Source organism: Pipistrellus hanaki (genome assembly GCF_964339955.1).
Source record: "Pipistrellus hanaki genome assembly, chromosome: 6".
Classification (NCBI taxonomy): domain Eukaryota; kingdom Metazoa; phylum Chordata; class Mammalia; order Chiroptera; family Vespertilionidae; genus Pipistrellus; species Pipistrellus hanaki.
In genome coordinates, this window is record NC_140508.1 from 63,263,066 (window position 1) to 63,276,986 (window position 13,921).

General features: G+C 53.7%; 1 protein-coding gene across 1 annotated transcript in view; it reads right to left on the bottom strand.

Moving 5' to 3' along the window:
* The window catches only part of UROC1 (urocanate hydratase 1), a 35,636-nt gene extending 26,136 nt beyond the window's left edge, over window positions 1-9,500 (bottom strand). Inside the window, exons 1-3 of the mRNA XM_084887323.1 lie at window positions 9,327-9,500; window positions 1,775-1,905; window positions 715-808 (exon numbers count right to left, since the gene is read on the bottom strand). Of these exons, the coding sequence (XP_084743449.1) occupies window positions 715-808; window positions 1,775-1,905; window positions 9,327-9,452 (351 nt within the window). The 5' untranslated portion in view covers window positions 9,453-9,500. The remainder of the gene's footprint in view (window positions 1-714; window positions 809-1,774; window positions 1,906-9,326) is intronic.
* Window positions 9,501-13,921: the final 4,421 nt, after the last annotated feature.

The window sequence follows — 13,921 nt, forward strand, 5'->3', positions numbered from 1 at the left end:
GGGCTCTACGGGCAAGGTGGCTGATGGCCCTTTAAGAAAGAGTGGTGGGGGCCAGGGGAGACGCAGAGGGGTGAAGCCCAGAGGGAACAGCCCCTGCAGAAACATGGGTCCATCGGTGACTGGGGTGAGGGAAGAGCTGGGGTTGTTTGGGAACTCATCCTGGGGTCAATGTCAGGGGTTCATCTGTGATTAGGTTTTTTAAAAAAAAAAAAAATTTGTATTGGTCTTAGAGAGGAAGGGAAAGGGAGAGAGAAACATCATTGATGAGAGAGAATCATTGATCAGCTGCCTCCTGCATGTCTCTTACTAGGGATCAAGCCTTCAACCGGTGACCGGAATCGAACCTGGGACCTTTCAGTCTGCAGGCCTATGCTCTATCCATCGAGCCAAACCGGCTAGGGCTCAATAATTTTTTTTACTAAGCATATGCTAAAATACAGAACTAAATCTGCTTCTTTTTACTTTTTCGTGTGGCTATTAGGAAACTTACAATTACACGTTTCTATGACACCGTATTGATGTCCCAGTGGTGGATGCTATGGGTGGGGTGGGGGTGGGGCACTGGGAGAAGGGTCGAGGTCCTTTCAGCACTATTTTTACAACGTCTGAGATCTCTGTCATTACTTCTACATAAAGAGCTTAAGTGTGTTGCGTGTGTGTCTCAGGCTACAGTTCGGCTGGACGGCGCCACCCCCGCTCCGGCGCCCGGGTTACCTGGGCCACGGCGGGGTCCAGGTTGTTCATGATCATGTGCATGATGGCCGCGGCGGCTTTCGTCCGGCAGGGGTACTGCTGCACCGGGTAGGCCCTGCAAGGGAGGCCAGGTGCCGGGGGTGACGATGGGAGGGCACACAGGCGGCCCAGTGACACCCCACCCCTGCTGCAGAAGTCGGCTGGGGGTTCCAACAGGCACGAAGGGGCTCCGGTGCCCACCTCCTGCTGTGCGGGCCCCTCCCTTCCAGGTGTGGGGAGTTTGGCCCCCACCCCGCACCCTGGGCTGCTCTTCTCCCCTTCTCGGCAGGCTCCAGCCGGGAGAATGCTAGCGTGGAGGCAAAGCTGATGTCTACTTTCCAGAGGCTGCTGGCTCTGGGTGCCGTTTATTCTTTTCTTCTTTCCCGGGCACCCCCTGTGCTCCTGGGCACCACCTCCAGAGCAGGTGCCAGGCAGCAGGCCACCACGGGAATGAAGAGACGTGGCTCCTGCTTTTTGGGGTTCATGCCATTCCCTGGGGTGGGTTTGGGGCCTATCCAGGAACACGGATGCTCAGGGCGATACCAGGGCGGGTGGCAGCCTCTGGGAGCTGTGACAGGCACATCCTCTCCCCACGCCACGGGCGGGGAGGCCCAGCCACCCGTGGTTTCACAGGGCCTCCAGCGCCGGGGGCAATTCAGCCTGAGAGCCTATGGGAGCCTGAGCTCTCTGAACACGGGCAGAGCCTCCCTCTATGCCTCTCCGTGCTCTCCGGAGAGACAACAAAACACGGGGCTTAGAAGAGGATTTTGTATACGCTGGGGATCCAGACACACGCAGGATTGGCTGCGCAGCACAGGAGACCAGAGAGACCCATCTTCTGGTCAGTCCTGGGGGCTTCAGCCAGGTCTGGGCTGCAGGCCCCCAAAGCCGACAACACGGCCACCCCCTCGTAGGGGCACCGACTCAGCACGCCAAGTCCACGGGCCTCCTCCTGTGGACAGCCCCCATTTCCCCTTCCCTGCGGCCTCTCTGGGGCTCCTGACCTCCAGCACGGCCCCCTTTCCCGCCCGCCAGCACGCACCTCATCTCGATGCGGGGGGAGAACCGGTACATGTAGATGTGCCCGTACAGCCGCAGCTCCTGGGCAAACTCGGGGGCCAGCAGCTTCTGGACATCCGGGGGGAAGTAGCGCAGGGCGTTCCTCAGGGCCAGCTGGAGGAGGAGAGTGTGAGGGGCATCGGGGCAGGGGCTCCAGGCTGCGCACCCTGAGGCTCCCGTGATGAGCCATCCCACCCCGCCCCCCACCAGGATTTGCCCCTGACCCTCTCAGAAAACTATGGTCCCACCCCAAGACTGCCTCGCTGTCACCCTGGACCCATCTACAATGTCGCCTCCTACACGAAGCCTTTCCAGGGAGAGTAGTGCTCACTGGGGACCAGGCTGCTAATTCCACGCAAGGACCTGGCAGGGTCCTGCCCTTGTGGCCACTGTGGGAGAAGCAGAGTCAAGGGGAGTGAGAATAGACCTGCCAGGAGCCAGCCCAGAGGTTCCTTGTAGGCATGCAGAAAAGCACTCTCTGCTAGTGCAGCTTCCAAGTAGCCTCAGGCTACACCTGCCGCTCTGGGACTGAGATCCTGCTGATCCTGCCAGAGCCGAGCTGGGGAGGCCCAGGACAGAGCCTAGAGCTAGAAACAGGAGAAACCTAATCCAAGGAGGGCAAGCAGCCCAACTCCCCTGCTCCCACCAACGCTGCCACTCTTCTCCAGAGATCCCTGATGCTGCTGCTTCTGCCCCAGGGCCTTTGCACGTATCCTCCCTCTGCCTGAACCCCCGTCACCACTCTGCTTTCTCTTGGAGGGTCCCTTCCTTCATTCTGGGTTCAGTTCCCACGCCCCCTGCTCAGAGGCCTTCTCGATTCCCAGCCTCTCTTGCTTCTGGAGCTTTGCCTGTCGGACACTCGGTGACATGTTTCTTTCCTTGCTTACAATCTGTCTTGCTGAGCTCAGGGAGGGCCAGAGTCCTGGCAGACCCATTGTAAGCTCTCCTCCTTATAACACCCAGACTGGAGGCTGAGTGTGGAGGCGGGCGCAGTGGGGGAGGACACTAGGTGACATCCTGGAGTCTGGCTGAACATGGAGGCCATTTACTCATCCGATTGTTACGGGGCCATGGGATGCTGGGAAAATTCCAGGCCAGTGGAACAGGGAGCCTGAGACAGGAGAGGTAAAACGAGGCCAGTGTGGGCAATTTGCAGCTGGCTTGTAAATAACAGGCCATCATCTTCCCCAAACCAAGGACGCATGAGAGCAATGGTCAAAAACCAGCTAGGGGAGGAGCGGGTGTTTCCAGCAGGAACGCAGGAAAGGAGAGGGAGGAGGAGCAGGAAAGGCGGTTTTACTCCCCATGCAGAAAAGCCAGCAGTCTCAAGGCTCGGCAAGTAAAGCTGGCAGTCTGCGTGCCTGGCTTCGTGAATAAAGCTGCATGCTTTAATCACTTTAATAAAATTGGCTTCATCACAATGCAGGCACCTGGAGTTCTCTCATTTAAATTTATTTACATGAGAAGACAAGAATTGAGGTTGGGGTCAGCCCTCTTCCTCCGACTCGGGGCTGGGGGGCTGTCTGATAACGCCTCTCTGGTGTCTGAGGGTCACCTCTAACACAAGGACCCTGGAGAATGAACACCTGGAGGTGAAAGGAGAGGAGGGGATGGATGTGGTAAATGTATTTGCTCATTCACCTGTCTATCGAGGGGAGAGGTGATAGGGACTTGGAGAAGACAGGGGGCTTTGACACCTGAAGGCAGGGGTGACAGGAGAAGAAACAAGGGCCTGGCATGGGGAGGGCACCCGCATTCGGGCAGGGGCAGAAGCACCAGGCAGGAAGACGGGGAGCTGGGAACCCAACCAGGAACACAGATGCCCCGGAGGCCAAGGGCAGAGGCCTCGGAAAGGAAGGACAGCATGTCCAGTGCGCCCTGGCAGTGAATCCCACGGTGTCCCCGGGGCCGGAGGGGCGGGTGGGGTGGGAGGGAGAGAAGAGAGGGACCGTTCAGGAGGGAGCAGAGGGCAAGAGCAGGCAGGGGAGCAAATGCCAGTGTAGGGAGTTTGGGAATCTGGAAAGGGTTTGCAGAGACATTCCCTCATTTAATTTTCCCTTAGAACAAAAGCACGTAATCCCTTCTCTCTTGGAAAACAAAAGCTGATCAGAAAAGTGAGTTTCTCCCTTCAGAACCATGGCGAAGAGGCCCCACAGGAGTCTCTGAAGACCTGCAGGCTTCAGAATTGCTCAGCTCGATGGGGCCATCTCCAAAGGCTCTTTGCATTTCCGGCAAGTTGCCAGATGCTGCTGCTGGCCTGGGGACCCCACTTTGGGAACCACTACAGGACAGCACGGAGGAGGAACAATGCACGAGTGCATGCCGCGGGGATGAATGGAGACACAAAAGGATGTGCAGTGCCGCCTGCTCCTCGCACACAGTTCCAGAGCAGGTGTGGCTGAGGAGTGCTGTGAGGAGCCAGGACAGGGGCTACCCTTGTAGGTCCGGGCCCGTCCCCTCACCTGCGCACGTGGGGTTTGGGCTACTTTCTGGGTGTTTTCCACATCGGCACAAAGGTTGTTTGTTTGCTTCTAATCAGAGCTTTCCAGAAAGCATGGGCATTAAGAAAAAAGTTTCAGCCCAAGTCGGTTTGACTCAGTGGATAGAGCGTCGGCCTGTGGACTGAAGGGTCTCAGGTTCGATTCTGGTCAGGGCACATGCCTGGGTTGCGGGCTGGATCCCCAGTAGGGGACGCGCAAGAGGCAACCAATCAACGATTCTTATCATTGATATTTCTATCTATCTCTCCCTCTCCCTTCCTCTCTGAAATCAACACACACACACACACACACACACACACAAATAATAAAAACTTTAAAAAGAAAAAAGTTTCGAAAGCAATTTATATTACACACACACACACACACACACACACACACGCACACGCACACGCACACGCACACACACACCACAAACACTCCACACGCCACACATACTCCAAACAAGACTTAACCTTACTGCAAGGGTCCTAATATATTCGATCCTGTTCCAACTTTTTTTATTTCATTCTATAAGGAATATTGGTTGCAACTCCCTTCACTAATTTCATAACCTGCTAAGTGGCAGCTGCCGTCTGAAACCACTGTCCTCACAGAAACACAGGCGTCATTGCTGGGGCTAAACGGGGTCTTTCACCAGGGCGCTAGGCCACGAAGGCCTGGTTTGCCAGCGTCAAATGCCTTTGCAACCTTTATTGTCCAGATAACCGCATGCCTCAAAAACACAACAAAGGTTCCTGTCAAAATGAATGATTTTTAAACTGTGTCTGTTGATAGAAACGACTCAGCCATTCTATGATGCGTATTGGAAGACGGTGCAAAATTCAATCTGTTCTGAAATGAGGTGTTCGTGCACGTGTGCCATTAACACAGAGGGGGTTCTGGCCGTTTCCTGAATCCTAAATGCAGCACAAAAAATTAGTCTCCTGTTTTCCCCAAGATTTCCATTTTATCGCCATTGAATTTAGCCTAGACATGTCTTCACGTCAACTCTTCTACATCAGTTTTTTACTTTCAAGGATAATCTATGTATTTTTACTTGCAATTCCATGTTTGTCCTTCGTTTAGGAAAGTTGTCTTCTATTCCATTTTTGTTCAACAACTTTATCCCCTGTGTCTAGCATTACATAATGAGCACGGGATAATTATTTGTTGAGTGAAAATTTTTAAAAAGAAGCAGCTCTGTTTGCCTGTCTGGATTCAATACTCCACTTCTGTGAATGGGAGCAGTTCTCAGCACGAACATGACCCCATGGTGCTCAGAGAGGTTGTATGAGTTGTCCAAGGTCCTGCCCCGGGCCTGGGCTCCTCCCCGCACCGCAGGCTGCATCAGAGCATCTGCTAGATGGCACTTTCTGACCTTCCAATCCCTCTCTGCAAAATGAGTGCAATGATCGCGTGCACCTTATCGGGCTGTGTTGGGGACTGACTGAACTGGTACGCCTAGGACAGTGTTTGACACACCTACCTGCTATGTGAGTCCCAGCTGTCAAAACGACCATCTCCCACACTCGTGGGCCTCCATGCTGCCAATGTTCCCTCAGCCGCCTGCCCCTTCTGGGCGCTCTGTAGAAACTCAATGCTCTCTAGAAGAGTATGGCTAAGGAGCAGGCCATTTCCCCACTCAGAAACCTTCTTGGGCTCCCCATTATTCATCTGATAAAACCCACACTGTTCTTGGCATTCAGGGTCCTCTGTGATCAGGCTGGGCCTGGCTCTCTGAGCTCTGCACCCACTTCAGGCTTACACAGGCCTCCTCCACCCCTAATCTACTCTAGTCAGGCCAGTGCTTGCATCTTCACTCACTGCCTCCCTTTGTCTCCAAATGGACATCTCAGAGTTTCCATTCTAAGAACCTCACCCATGTTGCCAAGACCACCTCCTCCAAGAGGCCCTGCTATGTTTTTCCTGCCTGCTGCTCAACCCTGGTATGATGTTGGTTTGGGCACTTAGCATAGACTCTTATCCACACATTCAACAAACATTGGGTGTCCCTGGAGATGCAGAAACGAGCCCAACAAAGCCCCACACCCAAGAGGCTCAGGAGAGTGTATCAGTGACGGGAACCCGGACAGGAGTGTGAGTCTCCGGAACTGGTGCTGGTTCCCAGCAGAGCCTGTCCTGTAGGGCAGAGTGCGGGGATAAGGCCAGGAAGAGAGATCACATATGGCAAAGGGAGGATGCCTCAGACACTTCAAACAGTCCATGACACCTTTTCCTTTGTGCTAGATGAGTTGTCCTGTGCTCACACGGAGACCACAGTGGCCAAGGTGTCCTACACAGAGCACACTCTATATTCAAACAGAGGCATCTACTCTAAGGGGAGCAAAGAGTGAACCATCCAAATGAAATATTTCCAAACAGTTTTTAAAATGGGGACTTTACACACACAACAACGAACAAGCTCAAAACAACAACAACCTAGCATGTGTAGAATGCTTCCACTATATTTTTAAGGGCCCACACCACCATCTATGTACATACAATGTGGCTGAAAATATACAGCAAAAAAAAAAAAGGGGGTGACTGAGGGGGGTGAAGTGGGGAACTTATACTTTTATAATATTTCTCTTGCTTATCTCACAAAATCACCTTTCAACATGTATGTCAAACATCAAAGAATTTATTTTTTTATTTTTTTTAAATATATTTTATTGATTTTTATACAGAGAGGAAGGGAGAGAGATAGAGAGTTAGAAACATCGATGAGAGAGAGTCATTGATCAGCTGCCTCTTGCACACCCCCTACTGGGGATATGCCCGCAACCAAGGTACATGCCCTTGACCGGAATCGAACTCGGGACCCTTCAGTCCCCAAGCCGACGCTCTATCCATTGAGCCAAACCGGTCCCGGCTCAAAGAAACAATTTAAATAAAAATATACAAGCCAAAGGAAAGGCATAACGTGAGCTGCTGACGAAGCTGCTCTTGGACGTGAAGAACATTCCTGGCTCCTCCCCCACGGAGCCACAGGTCTCACACAGAGCTCGCTGCCGGTTTCCCCTGCACCGACCAAGTCTCAGACACCTGCACGTGTCCTGTGATTCAACTCAGCTCTGACACTCTACCCGGAGTCCGCACAGGCCCGCGGGCTGAGGACTGAGACCCACATGACTGCCACACACACACACACACACACACACTTCAGGCGCCAATTGCAAGTCCAGGCTGTCACCTCCCTTCTGAGCGACCAGCCTCAGATGGGGGTTCCCACCGCCCCTCCACGGTTTGAGAATTTGCTAGAGTGGCTCACAGAACTCAGGAAAACGCTGCTTTCTGGTTTGCTATGTAATAACGGGAGTGATCATGGCTACAGATGACGGAAAGACAAAAAGGGTAAGGTCTGGGGAGGGGTTCCTGAGCCCTCTCCACACCAGCCCACTCCCCACGGGAGGGAGGGGTTTCTCTGGAGGCTTCAGCCTGAGTAAAGATTCATTCATCCTCCAGCCCGCTCCGGCTCCTCTCCGGAGTACGCGTGGGAGGGCTGAAGTTCCAAGCCTTTCTCATCGCGGATTGGTCCTTCTGGTGACCGGCCGCATCCAGGAGCCCGCCTCCTTAGAACAAAAGACCTCCCAGCTCCTATCCCTGGGAAACCCCAACTGAGCCAGGAGCTCTGTGTCAGGAGCTGGGATCTAAAATCAAGTAGTAGCAGTGGGGGTGAGAGACAGAGATACACACACATATATTTCTTATTGTTTCACAGGCACCAGCGGAAGGCTGGCTAACCCTGGCACCCAGAGATGTAGCCCCTTCAACAGCTCAATCTGCCCGGACCAGCAAGTCCAGCAAGTGGCCCCTCCTCCAAGGGCTTCGCCACCTTCAGGCAAATGGCAGCAGACAGACACTGGCAAAGCTGAGGCGGCCCTGCTCCTCGGCACCCAGGTGCCCTCCTCTCGGACGAGACCATGGCAGCTGCCTGCCAGCATATAACCACGGGGTGTCGCCTGAGGTGTAAGTGGTGCAGCCCTCAGGCCCTCCTGGTCAAAGGTGAAGGCACTGGCGGCCAGCAGGGAGGTGACTGAGTGGGAGAAAACATGAACCCTTGCTTTGACCTCACTGAGCCGGGCCAGATAGGCCACGGATGGCCCGGACAGGGGAGGAGGAGGAGGTGGAGGGGAGGAGCGCTCCGCCCCCACCCTTTCCCAACACCTGTCCTCCCAGCCTGGCCTCAGCGTCCAGACCCCAGTCCACCCCCACTTTCCCTCACCACCGTTTCCTCCTTTGTGGGAGGCACTTGGCAGGAAGCGTAGGGGCGGCCTCCCTAAGGGTAGCAGTCCTTATCCCCGACGGGGCTGTGCGATTCCTCTCTTAATCTGTGTGCTTAACATTTTCTGCTTTCCCCCAGTGTTCCTAAAACTCTTGAGTAATTTCGAGTAAAGGAAACATAGGAGAAAACTATGTACACAACCATGTATTTCATGTCGTTGGCCTCCTCCACGACCCTGTGGTGTCATTATTTTCACCCCCAGCTTACTGAGGGGACAGCAGGTTTCACACGCTCGGTGACTTGCCTGAGGCGCTGGCTGGAGGGACTGTGGGAGCCTAGCCGGGGTGCCTGGCCTCCCAACCAGCTCTCACCAGTACCCCCCAGCTCTCCCCCCACTAGGGCTCTAGCCAGGAAGCTGAAAACTCAGCTGACGATTTGTGGGGAGGGAGCCCCCCATAAGGCAGAGCAGAACGTCACAGTGATGTGTGTGTCTGGGCGGGGAAGGTACACTTTCTGGGTTGAGACACTGCACCCTGGCCCCATCCTCCTTGGATGGAGGCAGCCACAGCACCATCACCTCCTGGCTGGCTGACCTTGAGCCTCGGGGTCCTTGTAAACGGGGAGCATAATTCCACACCCAAGGGTGGCCATTGGGGAGAGAATGAGGGATATAGAGTGTTTTGGAGTCGACCACGCATGGGTCTCCCCACCCCACTGCCACCCCTACTGAGAGCTCCTGGAGACCCCAGGCAAAGAGAGTAGGAAGTCTCAATGCATAGGACCCACCCAGAGGGCAAAGAGGCCCAGCAGGAGTGGGGTCAGCTTCTTACCTGCTCCTCTGCAGGGCTGAGGCCAGGGGTCCTGACTGGGGCATGGGGTACCCCAGCCCAGCGTCCCCGGTTCTCTGGGAGGGGCCGCAGGGGCAGGCCAGAGCACAGCTCCTGGAGGCTGGACATGTCTGCTGAGGCTGCAGTGGAGGCTGGCTCTGTGCAGAGGCCAGGGAGAGCCTGGGCAGTCAAGGTCCAGCTGGGAGGGAACTCCAGCCCCAGAGCCACCTCCTCCAGCCCCTCATTGGGCCCCTGGCCTACAGAAGGAGCCATGTGTAGGTAGGTCACAGAGTCCCTGGCCACGGGGCTGACTGGAGGGGGGAGCGGCAGTGGTCTAGGGAGAGGCAGGCCTCACACAGGGAGACGGCTGAGTGGGGCTTCAGTCAGAGGGGCTTGAATGGGTTGTGATTTTAGGACATGACTTTGGGGGCTGGTGGGACTCAAATGGGAGTCACATCAGGGAGGGGATGTTGGGGGTTGTGTCTTGATGATGGGGAGCCATCTGATACTGAACCTGGTACCCAGTGAGGGGTCTGTGTAGACAGTAGATAGTGTCCTTTTCACCCTTCTCCTTCACACGTGTGTGTGTGTGTGTGTGTGTGTGTGTGTGTGTAGGGGGTGGGGGTGACAAACCTGGCAGGAGCCCACCCAACAGCAGGTGCATCCTCCCCGGCTTCCATCCCAGGGCACGCTGCTTCACCCCTTCTCAAAGCTCTGAGTGAAGGGCCTGCCAGAGGATGGCCCTCATCCCCGGTCCCATTGACCACTGCGAGGAAGTGCTCCTCCTTAGCGCTGTGCTGCGGGTGGGAAACGGAGGCCCAGGCTCACTCACACAGCCAGGAAGGGACTGCAGGCTAATCCCGGTGGTCCTGTGAACCCAGCTCAGCTCCTGACCAGCCCTGTGGCCTTGGGACCTGTCCCAATCTACGCAAGTGGGTGGTAATTAACCACTCAGGCCGCAGGAGTCACAGGTGGTTATGCAAGCACCCCGCGCGGAGCCTGCCCTGAAAAGGTGAAAAGAACAACAGCTCTGCGAGCACAGCAGGCGAGCCAGTTCACTGTGTACTCTCAGGGCCTGTGCCCTTTCATGGATGCGGAAGCTGAGGTCTATAGCGGTGGTAGGACTTGCCCAAGGTCACCCAGCTGGTCACGGGTGGAGCTAGGATTTAAACCCTTGGAGCTCACAGGTCTGGCTGTCTCCCTTTTCACAGCTGCTCTGCTCCAGCTGGCACAGCGAGCAGGCTGTTGCTGGATCCTCACCAGCAGACAGGCTGCTTGGAAGAGCCAGCAAGCAGACATGCGCTCTTGTTTGCTTCCCAGCGTTCATCCATTCACTCTATCTTTCGAGCAGGACGGACTGAGCGCCTCCCTGTGCCAGGCATTGGAGCTGTCCTGGAAGCAGCAGCTCTTTTGTGGACACTGCCCCCCACCCACCCCTTGAGGCATGCATCACCCAAGGTGATAGCGGCCAGCAGCTGCCTCTCTCTGCTGGAGGGCTGCTTCTGGTGGCTTAGGGCATGGTCATCCAGCTCCGAGGTGGGCTGGAAGGGCTAGGGAAGCGGCAGGAGAGAGGGGACATTACTGGATAAATACCCCAGCTCCCTCGGCTCTCCCCGGTGTGTAAGTGGAGAGTGTTCTGCACTCGCAGCAGGACTGGGCTGAGTTGCCCCCTCCTCGCTCCCAGTACCACACCCTTGGGTGGTGGCTTTCCCTTCCCCACCCCACACCCTACTCCCCACTCCCCACATCCCACTCCCCACTCTCCACTCCCCTCTCCCCACACCCCTCTCCCCACATCCCACTCCCCACTCTCCACTCCCCTCTCCCCACTTTCCACACCCCACTCCCTGACCAGACAAACTAGCGGTACTGAAACCTCCCCTCAGGAGTTGCTTCTGGAAGAGGCTTCTTTAGCTGGCTCAAGAGAAGCAAAAAATCTAACCATTTTTGTGAAATCTCCTGACTTTTAAATGTTTGCAACCAATTTTTTTAAAAAATAAGCATTGTATGGAATGAGTGGATTCTATCAATGCCATGACCCGGTTGTGACACTGTACACTATATGGTCTGCAAGAGGTTATCACTGGGAAAACAGGGCACCTGGGATCTTCATTTTCTTTCTAACAACTGCATGTTAATCTGTGTGCCCCCAAATAAAGAGTTTAATTTTTTTAAAAGAATTGTACACGCTATTTAAAAGAATGAGGATCTCACAGATGCTAAATATGGCCAACAAGTAAGTTCAAACCCTGGCTACCCCACTGACCAGCTTGTCTGTACTTGGGTAAGTTACTTAGCCACTCTGTGCCTCGGATCCCTCATCTGTAAACCAAAAGCAGCAACAGTGCCTGCGTCATGAGGTGCATCTGAGGATCAAGTGAGATAATACATGCGAAGATCTTAGACTAGTGCCTGGCACAGGATGAGCACCAGATAAGAAGAAAATATTGTTCTTTTTCTCAGTGTTGCCACTATCCAAAAAGCAAGAAGCACAGTAATGTATGCAGTACTAAATGCAACGGGGAAAAAATTTAAGGACATTAAAATCTCTGAGGGATACACAGGAAGTGGAGAGAGATGGGAGGGAAAGACTCTTGGGTGTTGTCCAACATGGTCAATGTACTGAATGCCACTGAATTTGCACACTTTAAAGTGATTTGTTTTGTTATGTGAAAAGCCCCTCAATTAAACAACAACAACAACAACAAACCTCTGGTGTTCTTAAAGTTTAATCCTTGGATAAACCAAATACATGAAACCTTAAAACTAGTAAGCAGTAAAGAGAGGCAGGAGGGCACTGCACACCAATCCCAGGCACTCACTCAGGACCACAGGCACTCAGGCCCATGGCCCACCATGGGACAGGGAGCTCTCAGGGAAAGCCTGGGGGCCAGCCTCAGATCACCAGGCCCAGCGGCCTGCAGATGAGCAGGAGACCCCTAGTGGGAAGCACCCCTCCCCCAATTCCTGACCCACAAAATCGTGAGCAAAATGTAAATGTTTTGGCTAAGCTGCTAAGTTTTAGGGCAGTTTGTTACGTAGCAACAGCAACTGGATCACTCATCAGGATCCCCTACTCTCCAGGGAAAGCTTCTCCACCGTGCCGCCATACCACACAGCCAGCCTCACCCGGTTCACAGGTTCACATCTCTGCTCAATGTCATGTCGCCCTGAGGCCTGCCACTGCCACCCTGTGGTACACACGTCCCATCCCTTTATTCTGCGTTTATTCTTCACAGCACCACTTATCACCAGCCATAATTTAGATGTTTGCTCCTATTTCTAAGCTCTCCCCCATCTCTATTGAAAACGCCACAAGGTCAGAGGATGTATCTGCCTGGCTCTTGCCACTGGTGCCTTAGCATAGAGTGGGCATTCAGTTGAATGAATGAATGAGTGAATGAAAGAAAGAAAGAAAGAAAGAAAGAAAGAAAGAAAGAAAGAAAGAAAGAAAGAAAGAAAGAAAGAGAACCCCTGTGAGAGGACAGAAGCTGCAGATGGCGCTTTCCCAGGCAAGCCGCTGAGGGCACATTCACCCTCCCACCGCAAGACCCAACATTGGGACTCTGCCACATGCTTGCACAGATTTTTCTGGACAGGAGATGGGCTGAGATGTTGTTCTCAGCTTTGGCCACCAGGTGGCAGTTCAGGAGGCCAAGATTCGCCCTAAGGACTCCAGGGGCTGGGACTCGGGGAAGGGTCAGGAATACAGGTGTAGATTAGATCTGGGGCCTGCTGGGGGTGTGGGTGATCCCAAATCTCTGGGTCCAGAGTAGCAGCAGCCCTGACTTCCGGCGAGCCCAGGGGTGAGTTAGACGCTCCCCAAGGCTCTCTGCCCAAGTTGTCTGGAAAGCCGTAATAAAAAGCTTCTGGTTTATCAGAGAGCTGGTTTTCTGACCCCTCTGCTATTTGACACCTATCATCATCCTTGGGAGCTCTATCTTTAAGCCAAAATAACTATTATTTACTTGATATACTTCCTTAAATAGACTTTTAAAACTTAAATATATGTAATAAGAAGAAATTTTTTAAAGTTTCTTTTTTTTTGGGGGGGGGGGGGCGGGGGGGAGGATATTTGGGAGCAAACCAGAAACTCAGGTATGTGCCCCTAACCAGGAATCGAACCTGAGACCCTTCCATGTGCAGGCCAATGAGCCATACCGGCCAGGGCTTTTTTATATTGTTGTCATGAGCCAAGGAATTTTTATATCATCACTGTAACTTGCCAGAAACAGGCAGTACTATAAACGTTAATAATCACTGCCCTCGCCGGTTTGGCTCAGTGGATAGAGTGTCGGCCTGCAGACTGAAGGGTCCCAGGTTCGATTCTGGCCAGGGGTACACGTCTGGGTTGTGGGCTTGATCCCCATTGGGGGGCGTGCAGGAGGCAGCCAATCAATGATTCTCTCATCATTGATGTTTCTATCTCTCTATCCATCTCCCTTTCTCTCTGAAATCAATAAAGAATTATATTTTTTAAAAAGTTAATAATCACTGAGATATTGTATTTAGATGGCAGTCACTGAGTGCCAGATGCTGTTTCAAACATGTCCTGTATCTCAGTTAGTCCTCAAAGGACGAAGAGCTGTGTCCTAGTA